Source organism: Tuber melanosporum, assembly GCF_000151645.1.
Source record: "Tuber melanosporum whole genome shotgun sequence assembly, scaffold_65, strain Mel28".
NCBI classification, from domain to species: domain Eukaryota; kingdom Fungi; phylum Ascomycota; class Pezizomycetes; order Pezizales; family Tuberaceae; genus Tuber; species Tuber melanosporum.
Genome location: NW_003299112.1, coordinates 558,584 through 577,136, shown reverse-complemented (window position 1 = coordinate 577,136; position 18,553 = coordinate 558,584). Strand labels below are relative to the sequence as shown.

Sequence of the window (18,553 nt, the reverse complement as noted above, 5' to 3'; positions counted from 1 at the left end):
TCATGTCTCGTAGGCAGGATGGCCTCGGAATTCTTTGATAGGAAAGAACCCTTTTGCCCCACCAACACCATCTGGCTGTGTGGTGAGCTTGGACTCGAATGTCGTCTTGGGTTAGTCTATCATATGAACCACAAGTACGATACAGTACAGTACCGGCAGACTACCGTACTCGTAGTCTAGAGTAGAGTAGAGTACCGTACGAGTAGACTAGATGGCCTGTGCAAAGAGAAAAAGAAGTTCTGGGGGGATAAGTTAGTCTAAATTTGTGGCCACCCAGAAGTATCCACCTACCGTTGGCGTGTATGAAATCATCCTGAGCCAATCAGCCGCCTTGTTTAGACTATCATACATCGTTTTTGATCGCGCCGCCGAGTTGAAAATTTTTCACAATCATTAGGGCCCCCCAATTCATTGGTAATACAAGTCCGAAAGTTCCATCGGATGGAATCCTCCCCTTCGCACTGCACGGGCCCTCCGGTACCGCACGCTACCGTGTATCTCATACCACCCGGCTCCCCCAACCAGGGCGGGGAGAAGTAGTGCGTGGCTCTCCCTGATTTCTACTTCGAAATCAGTACTAAGTACGACGTGCTTAATTCAGAGCCCAAGTTCAAAATCGGATGGCAACTACAATTTGGATCCCTGATTTTAACTTGAATTTTTTATGGCATTAGTAACGTATTAATTTTGTCATATCTTTGCAATATCTAGCAGAAGTAGAAAACACTCGAGTATCATTACTCATAGTTGGAGTGAAGATCGGGGCGCGTGATTTCAGCCTTGTGTGATTTTAGGGTTTAACATGTGATTTCGAGATCAAATCTTGATTTTGAAAACCAAATCAGGTTGAACCGAACACCCCCCCCATTAACTGTCTTGGCACTGTACGTAATTAACCGGTTTGGGGTTTGGTACTGGGATTGGGAGTTGATTGGTGGTTATTGGCTGGGGCGAGATGGAATGGACTTGGAGATAAAGGTGGGGGTGCAGGAGTTGGGATTGTGGTGGGGAATCAGGGGTCCAGAGGGTGGGTTGGTTTGCTGGGGTTGTACGAGTACGGTACTAGTACTGTGCAAGTACCGCACATGCACTGTTATTATGCAGTGAGCGATAGTGGTGGGGGCTCATCCCGTGATGGACTTTCCCAGGCCAATCCATACAGGATAGAACGGAACAATAGAGAAGGAAGATATAGAGGAATATAGCAAAGTAAAATAGATAATGAAGGAGCGGAAGATAAATACCTCCCACTATTCGCTTCTTAACCCCATTCTCATCACCCCACTCATACCTTTAGGCTCACTCACAGCCCCTCACTCGCAATCTTGTGCCGCTGATAACAGCAGCGGCAATAGAGACCGGAACCGCACCCGCACCCGCATCAACCGGGGAAGGGACAGGGGGAGATATTTGCTGCTGGGCAGTTATATGTTCCCCTGCGCTTAGAGGGCTGCTAGGACCAGTGGAGTTATCGCCGCGGCGACAGTGAGTGCGATGACCGGAAACGGTATGTCTAATCCATTCAATAGAGTGACACCGACGTGTTTTCTTGCACTACAGGAGATTGAACCCTACTAGCAGAGAGTAGACCAGACATTCGCGGAAGTGAACCATGCGTTGACCTCCTTCTGGACACCCAAGTCTTCGGAACGCAGACCTGCACCACCCTCCCGTCCGTGATGCTCGACGGCTGGGGGCTGCAATTCAACCGGTGTGTGCGGTTTCTTCGGGGGACCCTCGATGAAAGCTACCTCCACGGCTTCATCCTCATCCACTTCTCTTGCATCACGAAGTTCGTGGTAAAAGTTCCTGGACTACTACTGCAGCTGCCGTGCAACCTCCATCCGTATCATCGCACACATCGACAGCACCACGCTGAGCGATGGGGCATACCCCAGCGGCGGCGCACCACATATCGGCCGGATATCCTTCCACTAGGAGGTCATCTTCGGGGTTGAGGCTGGGCGAGGAGTGGGGGATGGGTTGTTGGGGTATACCTCGCCGGGGATCAAGTTGGGTGGGGAGCACACCACTTGGGATGAGAGTGGTGATGTGATAACACCTGACGACAGCGTCCATCTGCTGAGGGGGAAATGTTCCCGCCACTATTCCCCCTGAATTTCCATCTAGTTCCGGCAACAGTGCCTTTTAGACATACTGTAATATTCTCCTCACAATGTCCCGGAGAGCACCCGGGCACAGTTATATGCCCTCCATGATGTGATACCCGTAAAATTTGCTAAGTAATGAACATCCCCCAGGCTGATTAATACGGTATTTGATGCGAATTTGCGAAGGCTCGTTGAGACCTTTTGGTGTGGTTGTTGCAAAGACACGAGGTAGATCACTTATGTTACGCAGATTGTGGGGGTGATTAAGCTTGGCGGTGTTCATTGTGCGCAGGAGTTTATAGTAATACGACCCCATATTATTTTGATAGTATCATACTTGTTTCTGCCATAGATTATCTGAAAATCGGATTGCCCCTTGCCGGTGAGGTGGTTACGTGGCACTGGACGTGTTTTCAAATAAATTTACTTACTACCGGAGTCTGATATAGGTAACGAAATGGGGTCGGTCCCAGGGGTGCTGGTCTGGTTTGCGGAAAAACTTCTTTTAATTAGCAGTCACGCCTTTGTCTCGGTTTGTGCTTCAGGGCCACTCAAAGAGCGGGAAACTAGCCCAACCCAATTCGACATCTGCGAGACAGTGTGGTATTGTCAAGATCACTAAGCACAAGACATCACTCGAGTCTTGGCAAAATGACAGGGAAACCAATCGCCTGAATAATATTATGGGAAGGGCTTAACCGATTATTCGCTTCTGCTCAAATTACATTAACCGAAATATACGACACTATCCCCATAAGTATCATCTCCCAGGCCCGGGCTCATACCCTCCCCTCCCTAATACAAAATCCGGCACAGGATCTACAATGCTACTCCTCCCACTCTTCATGCTAGTCGTCCTCCCAACCCCATGAGCATGCACAACGCTGGTCCCCATGGTCGGACTCCCCGCTCCCACCGGCCCAATAACCGGACTGCCCAAGGTCCCCATACTACTTCCTCCCATGGCTGTCCCCCCGCCAACCCGTCCGTTGGCTTCATCGTAGAACCTTCGCAATGCCTCTGGGTCTTTACAAAAGCTCTCAATCTCATCCTTTACTGTCTCCAGAGCGACGTCTGCGCCGGAACCGAGCGCTACTGCTGGCGGTGGATAGATTGTTGTTGCGCGAATTGTGTATTGCCGGTTTGCCATTAGCAGGAATGAGCCATCGTCTGTGATTTGGCAGAACATCACGCCTGAGCGGTGGATATACTGACTGTGGCGGTAGTTTGGCGTCCCCCAGGAGTACTTGACGGATACTGTTGGGGGAAAATTCTTTGCTGCTTCTGTGTCTAGGACGAAGCCGAGCTTTCGAAGGGCAAGGCGGTGGTAGAAGTGATGATCGTTTTGGTTGTGGGTATGGTGGGGTGGTGGGACTGGCTGGGTTGGACATAGGATTGTGGAGAGGTCCATGGATTCAGTGGTGGGTGAGATTGTTGATAGCATTGGAGGAGGTGGAGGAGGGAGGCAGAACTTGAAAATATATGGGCTGCGGAAGGGGCTTGTGCGGGGGATTGTGGAGACTTCGTCCATAGGTGCTTCTACCAGCTTGAGCCCGTAACGATCAACAGTGCGCGCCCAAGAAGCAAGTTGGTCTTCAATCAGCTTTGCCGTTGTGTTCATCCAGTCAATGCGAATGTGATAGCAGTTGTCAGGGTTATGTAGGCGGTCGTAATGAAGGTTTATAAGTTCCTTCCGGTAACTCTTCCGCGATGGGTCAATGTCATATTTCATCACTTTGCTAAGTTCCACTTCAACCTTCTTCTTGGTAGGGGGTGTGGGAGTTGGCGTTCGGTATCCCGACATGGAAGACGTTTCCGAGCACTCATCTGTTACGATTGTGCTACTCCTGCTCCGCAGTGGGCTTGGAGCTATATCGAATGCGGGCGTAGATGGTACAGATTTGTCACTTTTGAACCCACCGAACCAACCTCCCTTGGAAGTAGGTCTCGGGGTGTTGGCGTAAGCTTCTGCGATCCGGTAGAAGTAATTTCCGTCTCGGAATTGGTGGCGCTTGTCCACGTGCTGGAATAACCCCGCTTTGAAGAGTTTTAACCCGATTTCCTCCGCTTCCTGCCTTGTTTCGACGTCTTTAAAGTTTTCCACGATCCATGTTACCATATCTTCTCCAATGAAACAATTTGAGTGGAATCTGAGATGCCAGCGACGGTCTTGTAGGCGAACACCCTTAGGACCTTGGAGCTCTTGCGCGATGGCTTTTAGGTCAAGATTTTTCTTCTCAAACATCTCCGTTGTGAGAAGCTGGCTCCGGCGCATATTGTTGGTGGGGTCTTCAATGAGCGGAAGACTTTCTAACTCTTGCGCTACTACAACACTTGGGTCCACAGTTTTATATAGAATCTGGAGAGGGTTTTTCTCTTTTGCTCTTCGCCTTCCATATCTCTCGTATTGCCTTTCCTCGGGTGGGATATACCTATTCCTTTGGAATACCTGTGTGAGTCTTCTGATGCCCTCCAATCTGATCTCCTCGTCATTCAACTCTCCGCCATTCGAATGACCTAGAAGCCCTCCTCTCCTAGCTGATTCCGGTGGGTCATTGGGTATTAACACGAATCGCGCGCGCCAGTATCGAAGCTGCTCTGTTAATGTGTCCTCATATCCGCCAATATATTGATCCACGTAGTTCCAGTTATACTCTGCAATCGGGAACCTAAATGCGGTTTTGACAGGGATATACTCCTCACTCATTACTGTCTTCATATAGCTGATATACTCATCAGCAATTGTGAATTTGGATAAGCCTATCGCGGTTGTCGGTTTGCGCACATATCGCTTCACCTCAACGTTGTATTCCTCATCACAGATAAGTTGATGGATCTGCGAGCCGAGGCTCATGAAGCAAGAGCTACCCGCTTTAACCATATAGGTCTTTGAATATATGTCTGCATCACCGCCTCGCCCAGCGGTAGCCTCTGACACTGAGCTACCAACAACGATTTGGAAACCTTGTGCCAGGCGCTGTGAAATCATTGCGCGAACGAGCTCCTCGCGGTTGCTGCTGCTACTCTCCTCTATCTCATCATAATCTGCATTTTGGGAGATCACATATGGATTTTCTTGGTACTCGTCACGGAGCTGTTCTGCCGACGGAAAGTGCTCGGTCGTCAATGGTAGAGCAGCTGGGGAACAAAGGCTTTTCCATTTAACGGTGGAGATCTTGATCGGTTTAGGAAATACGTGATGCCAACGCCGGAATTGGTTTACAGCGCTTGGAATGTTTGTCTTCGGGTGACTAGGATTAAGCACTTGTACCCATGGTGAAAGTGCACTCGTCGGGCTAACGGTAGGTGGAATTGTTGCGGTTTTCTCTGCGTTCGCAACAAGATCAATACTAGGTCGCCCGTGCCTTGTTAAACTAGCCGCTTTTAAAATATCGACGGATTCCCGTTCCCGTTCCCTGAGCATGCTCGCACGATCTAGAGGACTGCCTACAATACTCCGACGACGATCTCGGTCCCGTCCAGCTGCTTCCAACGAGGTTATTGCATTATTTTTGATCGAAATAGGTCTGCTTCCCCATCCTAATTTTTCAGGGCTCCTTAGACTTCCAGTTCTGGTCGGGCTTTCCTCTAGGTGGGTGGTTCTAGGTGATAGAGGGCTTCTGGGTGTTGCAGCTTCACTAGTATCAAACCCCCTAGTAACCATAACCCCGCTGCTACCGGCACCTGGAGAACCGGCAGCGATTGCTGTGGCTTTCGTGCTAACTATTCCTGTCTTTGCGGTAGCTTTGGCAGCGCCCCAAGACTTGAAACCAAAACTGATATTTCGGACCAAACCTAGCCTGCTGGGCCTTAGAAGCCCAGATGAGGGTGGGGCAGCGGATGGTGCGCTAGTGACGCTGGTATTAGGAATATTAGGAATTTCCTCCCGCGATTCAATTGGACTTTCAAGCTCTGGTCTCCGTTCCTTCATTTTCCTGTCAAAAAATGCCCCTCCAGGTAAACTGACTTGGCGACCCGGTGCTTCTCCATGAAAACTTGTGCCAAGCACCAAGGGGTCAACCTCTTCTAGAGTCTTTTCAATCTTCTCTGCGTCCTCGCCGTCGATCCGGTGCTCTAATGCCGCCCTTTCTCGCGCTTTCAAGACGGGCAACGGACGGAACGCTGCATCGTCATACTCATCCATCCATTTAAAAGCTTCCTTCAAGAACTTCGCTGGGGCTGCTGTGCTGGTAGCAGTCCCCGGTTTGGCACTTGCTTTTGCGTTGCTACCATCTGTCTGTGCCTGCTCCTCCTCCGTGGGCAATGGTTTCCAAAACGGGTTATCATGCAGAAACGGGATCGATATTTCCGAAATTTCGTTCTCCATTATACCCATCATTTGTAACTCATACATTTTCGCTCTTGCACGAAACCCACCAGTCGATTTTTTCCTCTCTTTCTTCTTTTCAACGCGACCACGTTTGTTGATTTTCTTCTCCGAGGCAGCACTCCAGAAGGAAATATCTATCCAATGGGGAACAGCGTACACCCATTCACCTTGGCTACGGTCGGGCGCCGTAGCACCCGACGACGTGACAGTGACTTTCGGTGGGCTGAGACCTCGGGGGAAGCCGTTAGGGGAGCCTTGCTCCTGCTTCGCGAGAATGCTGATAGGGATGGGACTGCGGTACTTGAAAAGAGGGACGGTATGAAGGGGCACTTTGCTCAGGCAGACTAGGTCCACGCCCATGCCAGTCATGATCAGTCCTTCTGTTGTAGCTTTCAGCATATCATAATCAACTTCGAAATGGCCAGTTCCAGGAGTTATTATTACAACGCTAACTCCAGTGCGGACAAGATCACGGTCAACATAGTCTTTGCTGAATTGGAGTGTCGCTAGGTTTATTGCTTCCAATATGTTTCCGTGGATAGCGGCAGAAGGTCGCCCAGTGATGATCATTCTCGGCTGTTTCTTGCGTTGCGTACTAGGAACAGATTTGTGTGGGGGGATCCGAGGCGAGGGTTGAGAGCTTGTAGAAGATGATGCAGGTCGGAGCATGTCGACAAAGGTAGGAATAGATGGTGTACTTGGCCGAGAGGCCATAGAATCTGGGGCACTTGAAATAGGTGTCGTTTGATTAGATTCAAGTGGAAATTCATCGTCTGTTATTGGAAGAACGAGGATATCCCGGAGGAAGACTGAGAATTCTTTCTTCAGTCGGTGAAGGATAATGGTCCAATCGGAGCTCGCCATGGAGGAGACCACAACGCGATAGAAATCTCTATAGCGTCTCCCCTCGCCGATGCTTATCCCCCCAGGAGTTCCTAGAAATTCTTCGCTTTCTTTCCCATCCCTATTCAGGATTCCCACTGGTTCTCCATGTTCATAAACTACTCTTGTGAACAAAACTATAGATACCAGATGGTGCGCATTAATTCTTTTCCACCGTTTGAATAGCTCAGGCAAGAATCCGTTGATAAGCTTGTTGAAGACTATTTCGCCACCCACCCCTCCTCCACCCCCTTCGCCCTGATCGCCATCTCCACCATCGTCGGTGTCAAAGTGCCACATCTCCCGGCTCATCTGAATGAAAAGGACGTAGCGGGCCGACTCTGAGCGAAATATTGGAACAGTTCGTGGTGAAAAGTATGCGGATTGGACCTTCCGCCCACGTACCCAGATGTTCCCAACACTTCCCCGAATTGAGGAGATGAAGAGGAGCTTTTGTGAATTGTAGGGGCAGGTGTCTGTCAATAATGTGGTAGCCATGCGCCACATATCACTGCGGGAGATATATTGGTCTCGGAAGTAAATTTCAACATGCGAAGCTTCATGAAGATTTTTATCGATCTAAGGCCGTTTTTAGTAGCACATACGGGGCTCGGGCTTGTAGAACATACAATCGTGACAGTAACAGTAGCCCTTGAGTGAAACCCGAATAAATCAGCGACATGCCGAGCCAGCGAGATCTAAACCCAATCAGTTAAACCCACAAAATTGACATTCAGTGCCCTACCTGTAGGTTCGGTTTCGCGCGTTGCTCGGGCTCCAATTCCCGTATCACAAACAAAAATTTCTTCTCCACCTTGGTACTCCCTCCAACTCCCCCTGCCCTTCCACCAACCCCAGTACCCTCCTCTTCCATCATTGAATTGGTATAGCTCTTCTTCCTCTCCATAGCTCCTCCACCCACTGCTATACTGTCATCAGATACGTTTCCGGTGGACGACGAAGACATCAATTTTACTTCGGCTATGTCTCCAGGTCTCGCAACATGAGGAGGAAAGAGATCATAATTTAAGACTGCCTCACGTTTAGAAAGAGTAGGTGAGCCATCCGGATCGTGGATCCAAAGGACCATATGTCTTGTTGTCGGAGTGAGAGGGGTCTGCGGAAGAGCATGGGAGGAGGGGGGGTGTAGGTTAGTTGTAGTAGACATCTTGCGAGTGAGAAACGGGAAGATTGTTGAAATTTCAGGAAAGAGAAGATTGGAGGTGGCGGCAGGTTTTGTTATCCGTAAAAATCAGCCCATTTTTCGGTTGAGGGTGTCGGAATATTGAATATGATACTCGGAGGTTCGAAGGTAGTGCATCGACGAGGTTTTCCGGGGAGCCCCAAGCCTCCAACCATCAAAGAGGTTCGTTGTTTCGCCAATCGATTGATTAGATAAGGTGGGAAATACACAAACTTGGAGTAGTTAGTCCTGAAGTGGTAGTAAGTGGTTGGACCCCTTATTGGTTGTAGAGTTTCTCCTTCGCGTTTTCGTTCTACGCGTCTCTCCTACCTTTTTGTTCCCCCCTCAATTCACAATTATACTCAATCACCCCCTCCAAACACAAACAAAAACCAGGTCCATCCATCCTCCAGATACCAGACCCGCAGCTATTCTCTCCCTCAATTCACCATGTCATCGTTAGTAGATGCAGTTCTATCCTCAGATCTACCAGAACCTGCTCCTCGCCCTCGTCCCCGTGGTAACCCTGCACCTTCCTCAGTTAGGTTCTCATCCAGTGCCCCTGGGCCACCAGATGGCACCAGCGACGATGGTCAAATGGATGTAGACCCAGATGATGAGGTTGTTGGAGCAAGGGGGGCTGTAAATAGAACTAATCGACCGAGAACCGATTTGAGCCAGGTTCCAAAGGTTACCGATGAAGCTGGTGACCAAATCATGAACGCTTTTATTGGTTTTCTAGAGAAGTGATTCCGGGCTTCCTACCCCTATACTTCATTTATATTAGCTCACATTGGCACAGTTTTGTCGAAGATCCAGATAACCCGCCACCGCCTCCGTCGTCGGCTGCGGCGGCCGCTCCACCTACTACCGACAAATACTACATTGCTGCCATTCATAGCATGGCAGTTACTGAGTCGAGTACGCTATTCGTTGATTATGCACATTTAACGTACTGGAGCAACACACATGTGAAAGGGTTTGTCGAGGCAATAACAGAGAGGCATTATCGTTTCTTACCGTTTTTAAAGAGAGGCTTAGAGACTTGTATTAGACGATATGAGCCTGAGTATTGGGGGAAGACCGGGAAAGGTGGTCAGTCTGAGAACGTACGTTCATATCGATTACCTGTCACCAAAATAGTGTCTCGCTTTACACCATCCCACCGTTCCATCTTTTGCTATTCTGTTTGATCAATAAAGAGCCCCCTCTAAGTTTGAATATGTAGGTTAACCACACAACCGACAAAATATTCTCTCTGGGAATCTTCAACCTTCCACTTACTACTCGCATCCGCTCTCTGCGCACCCTTCAAATCGGCACTCTAACCTCTATATCCGCGACTGTGACCCGTACCTCCGAAGTTCGTCCTGAATTGCTACTAGCTACATTCACTTGCGAAGCTTGCCGTACTGAAATCCCCGGCATTGAGCAAACATTCCGGTATACGGAACCTACACAATGCCCTAATCTTACCTGCGGTAATCGTGTCAGCTGGAGATTGGAAATCAAGCAGTCATCTTTTGTTGACTGGCAAAAGGTCCGTGTGCAAGAAAATTCCGGCGAAATCCCTACGGGGAGCATGCCGAGAACTCTTGACATCATATTAAGAGGCGAAATCGTAGAGAGAGCGAAAGCCGGAGAGAAATGTATCTTTACCGGGACATTGATTGTGGTCCCTGACGTCAGCATGTTGGGATTGCCGGGGTTGAAGGCACAGAGTATGAAGGACATGAAGAATGCTCCGCGAGGCGGTGCAGAAAGCACAGGTGTCACGGGATTAAAGAGTCTAGGTGTAAGAGATCTAACTTATCGACTGGCTTTTCTCGCCTGCATGGTTACGAGCGATACAAGTGGGGTTCCCGGTGCGGGGTTGCGAAAGAGTGCAGAGGAAGAAGAGGTTCAGGGCCTTCTGAGAGGCACTCAGGCAGAAATTGGCGACGATGAGCGAGAACAAGAGGACTTCCTAAACTCGTTAACACAAGCTGAAATCGCGGAACTCAAGAGCATGGTCCACAGTGACCATATCTACTCACGTCTGGTCAATTCAATAGCCCCCACCGTTTATGGCCATGAGATTATCAAAAAAGGGATTCTCCTTCAGCTTATGGGGGGTGTTCATAAGGTGACTCCAGAAGGTATGAGTCTTCGTGGAGATGTTAACATTTGTATTGTGGGCGATCCCAGCACCAGCAAATCTCAGTTCCTGAAATACGTTTGCTCCTTTCTCCCACGTGCCGTATACACCTCCGGGAAAGCTTCTTCGGCAGCCGGTCTCACAGCAGCAGTTGTCAAGGACGAAGAGACTGGTGAATTTACCATCGAAGCCGGTGCCCTGATGTTGGCGGATAATGGTATTTGTGCTATCGATGAATTCGACAAAATGGATATTGCGGACCAGGTGGCAATTCACGAAGCCATGGAACAGCAGACGATTTCTATAGCAAAAGCTGGTATTCAAGCCACTCTCAATGCTCGGACATCCATCCTTGCAGCAGCGAATCCTGTAGGAGGTCGGTACAACCGGAAGGCTACCCTCCGGTCTAATATTAATATGTCTGCGCCAATCATGTCCCGTTTCGATCTCTTCTTTGTCGTCCTTGACGAATGCAACGAAGCGATCGATACCCACCTAGCTCGACACATCGTAGGGCTCCACCGCAATAGAGATGCGGCCATCACCCCAGAATTTACCACTGAGCAGCTGCAGCGATATATCAAATTCGCCCGAACTTTCCGCCCTGTATTCACAGAGGAAGCCCGCACTCTTCTTGTTCAGAAATATAAAGAACTGCGTGCGGACGATGCTCAAGGCGGCGTTGGAAGAAATAGTTACCGAATTACTGTCCGTCAGCTCGAATCTCTTATCCGTCTTTCTGAGGCCATCGCCAAGGCCAACTGTGTAGAAGATGTCACAGAAGGTTTTGTAAACGAGGCTTTTGGTCTGCTTCGGCAGTCGATCATTCACGTGGAGAAGGAAGACGTCGAAATCGATGATGATGATGAAGCGGATGAGGAGATGCAGGAAGATATAGATCAGGAAAGCCGCGAACCCACCGCCGCGGTCTCCACCCCGGGCATGTCTAGTAGCCAGCCGCCTCGGGAGAAGACAAAGATTACATATGACCGATACATGCAGATTCTCAACCTCATTGTACGTCGCATCAATGACGATGAGGAGAGCACTGGACAGGGTGTTGAGGAAGAGGAACTTAAGACGTGGTATCTCGAGATGAGGGAAGAGGAGATCAACACTGAGGAGGAGCTCGAGGAGGAGAAGATGCTGATCGGCAAGGTTCTTAGGCGCATGGTCAGGGTTTGTTACTCTACATTTTATAGACCCCTCACATGAAGCCAAAGTTAATATTTATATAGGACAACATCTTGATGCAAATCCGCGGAGAGGGACTGGTCGGTGAGGCAGCGGAAGGAAGCAGTGCGGAGGGCGGGAAAACGGTATTTGTATTGCATCCTAATGTGGCGTTGGAGGAACTGGGAGCTACTACTACCCCTGCACCTGCTTAGATTATGATTGTTTACGTTTATGAAGCATGTCCATTCTCCCCGCATTCTTGTATTTTCCCGCATTCAAACTATACCATAGTCCCTGGCAGCTCAACGCCCTCCTAGGTGCCCATCCAAATATCCGTAACTTGCTAGGTGATGTCGAATTAGATAGACTCGATCGTTCCCGGACAGAACGGTATGTACCGTAAATACCGGTACTCGAATACCAGAGAAATGTGCGAAGACGGATGTTGTACTATAACCTCTATCCCAGAAGGGGGATTTTCCCGACCCAGCAAACTTCTCTCGCACTCAATTACTTACCTCACCTACGTTCACTGTTGGAGATATCCGCAGCGTACAAGTACGTATTCGTACCATCACAAGTCAGTTCAATGCAAACTTTCTCCCCTTATATTTTCCTCCTTTCCCATACCTTAGCTCTGATCTCCTCATTTATCGAACAATTAGTCAAATCTAGGGTTCAGTTGGTTGGAAAATGTCGCTTGTCGTGTCACACCTGGGGGTCGGGGAGGGTTCTAAGGTTGTAGGCGCCTCCTGGTGGAAGAATAACCGACTTTTTCCCGCGAAGCTGGAGGGGCATGGTAGTATAATAATAGTCCATAGCCCACGATACTAGCGCACACAAGGGAGGGATATTTCCGGAGCATTGCGAAGGATTCATTCTCGCGTTTTCTCGCGCTATCGCTTAGATTGTCCGGAGGATATCATATATGGCGATGATGGGAAGACTGGTATAACTGTTGAGGCACGATTACCAGGTATATTATGCCAGCCGTGACGATAATATCCGCGTTCTGTCTCTCTGGCGAATAGCGGTAGTGCAAGAGCTCGAATCCACACTTTGGTCCATCCCAACGCTCCATTTTGTTCCCCCCTTTCAATGATTCCAAGAACAGGTATTATATCATTACCATGAGCGCCAAGTTGCCAACCACACGCACGCCAAACATCCACAATACCGGTAGAGTACCGCATTACCTGGGTAAATTGGAAAAGGCGCTAGAACGGGAGGAGAACGTTAGGCGAGTGGCCACTCAGGTGGCGTGAATAAGACAGTGATTTCTAAGCAAAGTTGCCGGTTGTTCCAACCTCAGCTATCGTGAATGACCAGCAACTCATACAAATATGAGCTGAAAATGTTCAGAGTTGAGATAACAAAGACAAAAAAAGGAGTCAATAATGTGTAAAACTAAGTAGTTGATTAGGTCTGCCCATGGGCTAAAGGAAAACTTAAAAGACCACTTGGTTTGAGAAAGTTCAAAGAAGAATATCTTTCCAGCGATGAAGAGGCCAAGTATGCAGATTTCAGAGCTTTTGAAAAGTCAATTTGAGGAGTCATCTGGCAGAAATTCAGTTCAGATTCCAAGATCTCAACTACCACATAAACAATACGATAAACCTTCATGTCCAGAAAGCATGATTGTGTCAGACCAACCAAGTCCTGAGCTAGAGTCAGTATCTGGGCCGGTATCAAAGCCATTCCACAAACCACGAAAACAGATTGAGCAGTCCTATACTAGAGAATTTAAACTCCAAGTATTGGAATGGTGGACTTGTGCGAAAGTTGAACAGTCAGCAAAGAAGCCTAATCCAGGCCAACCACGAGCTCCGGTGATGTAAGAGGTTTCAGAACGATATCTTGTACCAATTACAACTCTGCACAATTGGAGGAGAAATGAGAATAGTATTGCTAGAGGTAAGAAGGGAGGTCAGGCTAGAGGGAAGGCTGATACATGGTACAGGTGGCCAGAGTTAGAGGAAAGCCTCTATGAAAAATACTATAAACAAAGAAAAGAAAGAAAGGCTGTCTGGCATACCTGACTCCAGCGTCAAGCTTGTAAGTCTTTTCAGGAATACTATCCCCTTGGAGACATTGGCTAATTTTCCTTCTTAAACAGGTAGTTTAATGGCTTTCTTGCTCAAAATTCCATAACCCTCCAATTTACAACAAATATTGCACAGAAGGTGCCCAATGATTATCTCTCTCTGATTCTCTCCTGCCTCCAATTTAATAGAAGAAGTTCCCAGATTCGGCCACAGTCCTCTAATGAGCCCTTAGTTGTTTGCAGGTATCTTTTGAATAGCATTTACAATATCGACAAAACTCCATTGCTCTTTAAGTTCTAAGATGGTCAAACTTATGCAAATAAGGGCAGTAAATCAGTTCAAGTGAAGGCTTCCAATAGTAGTTGGAATAAAGGTCAGGTAACAATAATTTTAGCTGCCTTTGGAAGTGGGAAAATGTGAGTACAGCCCTACATTGGTTTTTTAAGAAAAAAAAATATATCAAGGTAAATGGAACGATCCCCTCCTTGGATGGTTAGTTCTTGGCGACGGGGAACGATACTTCTCTTCACTTCCTTCTGTTTCTTTCCTTAGTCTTACGATAACAGTAGGCCTCTGCCTATATTACTGATAGTACAAGACCTCTGTCTTCTATTGGGAACGCCTATCGTAAGCTTTCTCTAACTCTTCTTCGTGAAGAGCTTTCCTTGGTGTAATGATAACGTTACAATAAAGATAAAGATCGTAAAGGTGTTTTATATTCGTTAAAGTAATAAGTAGGAAAAGTACTTAGAACAAAGCATGAAGAACCTATCCTCCTTGGCCGCCTCGGCCTCCTTATATAGTGTTCTTCCTGCCCATAGTCATGTGACCCAAAGTGGTCACATGTGTAAAACCAAATCATAACAAACTAGTCATGCGACCAAAGTGGTCACATGCTCAAAACCCATGACCTCATAGCGAGGTCCTGTGCAAAAACTCATAAACTAATCATAATGTAATAAACCAGTCATATGTGTGAAACCCATGACCTCATAACGAGGTCATGTGTAAAACATAAATCATGTGCATAAAGCATACCCACAAGGTACACTCGCAAGGCATACTCATCAGGCGCACATCCCATGACTCATACTTGAGCCATGTGCGAAAGCATCACAAATCCCACACATAACAAATCATATGACTCGAATGAGTCATGTGTGAAACAATAACATACCTGTAACTCATAACCATGTGTCACGCGAAAACCTTTTCCTTGCTAAGCCACGTTCGTGACAGTAAAAGAGAGAAGTTTTATCAACGAAAGTGAGAGAAGGAAGCCTCAAAGTATTATCCAGGAGTGGAAGTGCAGTGTAATGAAACTGCCTATGCCAATTGGGAACTTTTTGTTCACTGGATCAACAACATGCTAGTACCTGCTCTTCTACCAGGACCGTGACTTCTTGTCCTAGATGTAGTAAAGTTCTACTCTACTGATAGTGTACTCAATACATTACATTTATATAATATCCTACCTTCTATAATTCCTGCTAGGTGCACTGGCTTGGTACAGCCACTCGACATGTCAAATTAGCGAACCATTTAAGAATATTCTTCATGATATCCTAGACAACCTGCCAGAAGACTACAAAACTAGCAACAATACTAGCCTTCATGATGTCTCCTACAGATCTTTCCGCTATTGCTGCACGGTAAGTTCTAGTTACCCATGCAGTAACGTCAACTATCAGGAACCAAGACATCGCTGAGATGCGGGATCTGGCGATTGCGCAATATTTGAGACAACTCCCCGTGCGTATTTTAGATATATGTAATATGAGAAAAACCGGAAAATTGAAAGAAAATAATGAAAAGGTTGGTAAGAAAGGAGAGATGATTGGAGGCTATGTGGGAGGAAACTAGAAAGGCCATGGAGGTTAGTATGAGGAAAATCAAAAGTTGCCAGTAGGGGAATAGGATACAGGAATGTCCTAGCAGAAAGCGAGAAAGAAAAGCACAAGATCAGGCATTCCATGATCGAAGAGAAATATGGAGGAGAGGAATAGGGTACTATGGTGCTGATGAGGAGGGTGCGATAGGTTTTGTGCATATAGTACAGCAGAAAACACATTGCATCTCAGAGGCCAAATTCCGCTCTTCATCGCTTAGTATTTCTATCTTACTATTATCCGATACCAGTGAGGCAAGGCTTTCTGGAAATCCAACAGATGTAAGGATTGGGGTAACCTGGGCTTGTAAAGAGACTCGCTTGGTTTTCAGAAGTCTTTTAGGTAGTTTCTGACCCTTGGTTGCATCTTTTTAGAGTCTAGCATCACGGAGTTGAATGAGTTGGGCTCCAGAAAGAATCCATGCTTCAGACGGTTTGCGACCGTCAGTTTTGTTCTTAAGAGGAACAGCCTGTTGTAGGCGATAGGACTGTTCCTGATAGAGCTCTCACTGAGCTACCTCTGACTCTAGTTGGTGGCCTAATTCTTGGAGGATAACTTTAACTTATAAAGTAAGCCATTCTGATGTGCCTGCTGCCGTGAAGGGAGCTGGAGGTGGTAGCGAATACTCTGTAAGCGATAAGGAAGCTAGACCCTCATCTAACAGCTTCTCGGCAGCCATTATTCTGCACCGAATATCTTTGCTTTTCTGGGAAGTGGTGAGTTCCATAGTATCACGTCATGAAACAGCCTCAGGTACCATTCTCCCCAATACTCTTCAAGCACAAAGAGGCCATATACAACAAGCCTCAAAGATATGAGAAATATTCTGCAAGGTAAATGTTTTCTCTCTTACCTTGGTAATAAAACAGTTAAAGATAGCCTTTTTAATTCTATCTCCTGTTTTCCTTCTTGAACACATATGGTTATCAACAGCCAACCTATAGAAATACTAATAGGGAGAGAAGAGACCAACATCTAAGAGCTGTAGAAAGTGGATGGAGTAAAATGGAAGGCAAAGGAGAAGGATGTTGTGCTCCACACAAAATTTGACAAAACTGTATGTGATATGTGAACCATGCCTGTCGATAATCAGAAGCCTAGGCTCTCCTGCTACTGTAGCTATCTCAGGCTCAAATATTGTCTCCAGCCAGAGAAGTGCAAGCCAGTCATCAATCCACCCTTTAGGAGAATAACTAAACTTATAGTTACATTCCTTCTCACTGAGATTAGAATACCAGCTAAGGTACTGTACTTTTTCACAATAAATAATAAGAGGTGAAAGTGATTGTCCTGCTGCCCCCAGTTTCAACTACAGTTACCAGTTCTTGTCCTCTGCTATGTATTACCTGGGGGTTTCGTCTCCTCCGGCAACAAAGCACCTTAGCTCGAGATGCCTGACCCATGAGAAAGCCTTTCTTGTCCATATTGAAGATTGGTGGAGCCTTCAAGCCATCTGTTCGGACATGCTTACTCAGCTTACTAAAATAGCCCCTGACGATATGAGGATCATTTGCCTGCGCCCATTGACGCTCCAGTTGAGTACTAAATTTAATGGCAAGAGTAGGATGTCGATTGAGGAACCTTGTAATCCAATTCTTGCTCAACGGTTCTACCATCCCCCCTACTCTTTTCCATTCAAGATGGAGAGCCATCTCTCTCACATTATCCAACCTTGCAGGAAAGCCTTGGTCATCTATGTTAAAGCACTATTTAACAATCGCCTTCTCCTCACTTTCCAGCAAGTGCTGTTGAGGCACATAAGCTACTTGCTGGCTCTTGCGCATGCCCGCAAGCCAGTAATATAGTGTTGTCCGAGGAACACCATAGATCTTGACTGCAGCAGGGACCCCTTCTTCCAAGCCATCCTGAATAGCTTTTATCGCTTGTTAAATCAACTCTTCACGATAGTTGTGAATACAAGGTTTGGTTTTACCCATGGTTAGGTTTGTGGCTGGTAGTTTGTTTACTTCACACTACAAGCAGGGTATCTATATATTGTCCTGCCTTATCTGAGATACAAAAAGTAAATCCTGCATCCTGGCAACATCCCAGTTCCTCATAGTTGACGTTAGGACAAGCATGGTAGATATTTTGTCATAGAAATCAAGAGTCTGTGGTTAAAATGTTCCAGAAGTTGGGGCTAATACTTTCTATCGATGGGTCTTGTGATGAGGAACTCTCTATAAAGGGTATACTACCATTACAATTATACATTGGAGACTGGAGGTTGAACAGAACTGAGTATATTCTTTCAGCAAGTGTGAGAACTCAGGAAACTACACCTTGCGAGCATGAGCAGGATAATTTAGTGGAGTTTGTAGATCAAGAATAACTCTCCTATAGTCCAGTTATTCCTGTATATAGAGTATTTCATATTTTTCTAGGTGATTATACCATCACAGGCTATCACTCGTTACACAATTCTGATATTCGGCTATCAAGCCACTATTTTGCCACCACCTAATTTCACGCCACGTTTCATGATCGCTCTACTAGCGCCTTTTCCACTTTACCCAGGTAATGCGGTATCATACGTCGCCGGCGGGGAAAACGACCTGCCCAGGAAAAGTATGACCGAGAGAGGAAGAATTATCCAATCAAATTATTTCATACAAGGCGGACCCCAGTCCCCTCCGTAATTTATCGATAAGTCAAGTCCTACAAGTACTAGTACAGTACTCGTACTCGAGTATCATACCATCCAGAGCAGGGCACACCCTGCAAATCTTACAAACACCCGCTTATGCAACCCCGATGTAAAATCTGGGCAGGCCGGGGGCGGTAAACGAAGCCCAACAAG

At 47.1% G+C, this 18,553-nt stretch overlaps 4 protein-coding genes; 2 read left to right on the top strand and 2 right to left on the bottom strand.

The window, feature by feature from the left end:
• Positions 1–1,221: 1,221 nt before the first annotated feature.
• On the top strand, positions 1,222–2,620 carry GSTUM_00010057001 (uncharacterized protein; the record flags this gene model as incomplete). XM_002841041.2 has 1 exon in its annotated part: positions 1,222–2,620. The coding sequence occupies one exon, from the start codon at positions 1,222–1,224 to the stop codon at positions 1,444–1,446; it is 225 nt and encodes a 74-aa protein (XP_002841087.1). The 3' UTR covers positions 1,447–2,620.
• Positions 2,621–2,805: 185 nt separating this feature from the next.
• Positions 2,806–7,011, bottom strand: GSTUM_00010056001 (uncharacterized protein; the record flags this gene model as incomplete). XM_002841040.2 has 1 exon in its annotated part: positions 2,806–7,011. The coding sequence occupies one exon, from the start codon at positions 7,009–7,011 to the stop codon at positions 2,872–2,874; it is 4,140 nt and encodes a 1,379-aa protein (XP_002841086.1). The 3' UTR covers positions 2,806–2,871.
• Positions 7,012–7,036: 25 nt separating this feature from the next.
• GSTUM_00010055001 (uncharacterized protein) lies at positions 7,037–8,491 on the bottom strand (the record flags this gene model as incomplete). The annotated part of the gene is made up of 4 exons (XM_002841039.1): positions 7,037–7,081; positions 7,231–7,902; positions 7,953–8,021; positions 8,069–8,491. The coding sequence occupies 4 exons, from the start codon at positions 8,489–8,491 to the stop codon at positions 7,037–7,039; spliced, it is 1,209 nt and encodes a 402-aa protein (XP_002841085.1).
• A 347-nt stretch (positions 8,492–8,838) lies between these two features.
• On the top strand, positions 8,839–12,061 carry GSTUM_00010054001 (uncharacterized protein). XM_002841038.2 has 6 exons: positions 8,839–9,252; positions 9,309–9,693; positions 9,735–10,198; positions 10,391–10,406; positions 10,467–11,822; positions 11,882–12,061. The coding sequence occupies exons 1-6, from the start codon at positions 8,957–8,959 to the stop codon at positions 12,029–12,031; spliced, it is 2,667 nt and encodes an 888-aa protein (XP_002841084.1). The 5' UTR covers positions 8,839–8,956; the 3' UTR covers positions 12,032–12,061.
• Positions 12,062–18,553: the final 6,492 nt, after the last annotated feature.

Bases quoted from the DNA above. Each gene is read 5' to 3' on its own strand.
- GSTUM_00010054001 (XM_002841038.2), top strand. From the start codon at position 8,957: ATGTCATCGTTAGTAGATGCAGTTCTATCCTCAGATCTACCAGAACCT. The intron at 9,253-9,308 runs GTGATTCCGGGC...ACATTGGCACAG, and splicing joins TTTATTGGTTTTCTAGAGAA to TTTTGTCGAAGATCCAGATA. The intron at 11,823-11,881 runs GTTTGTTACTCT...ATATTTATATAG, and splicing joins TTCTTAGGCGCATGGTCAGG to GACAACATCTTGATGCAAAT.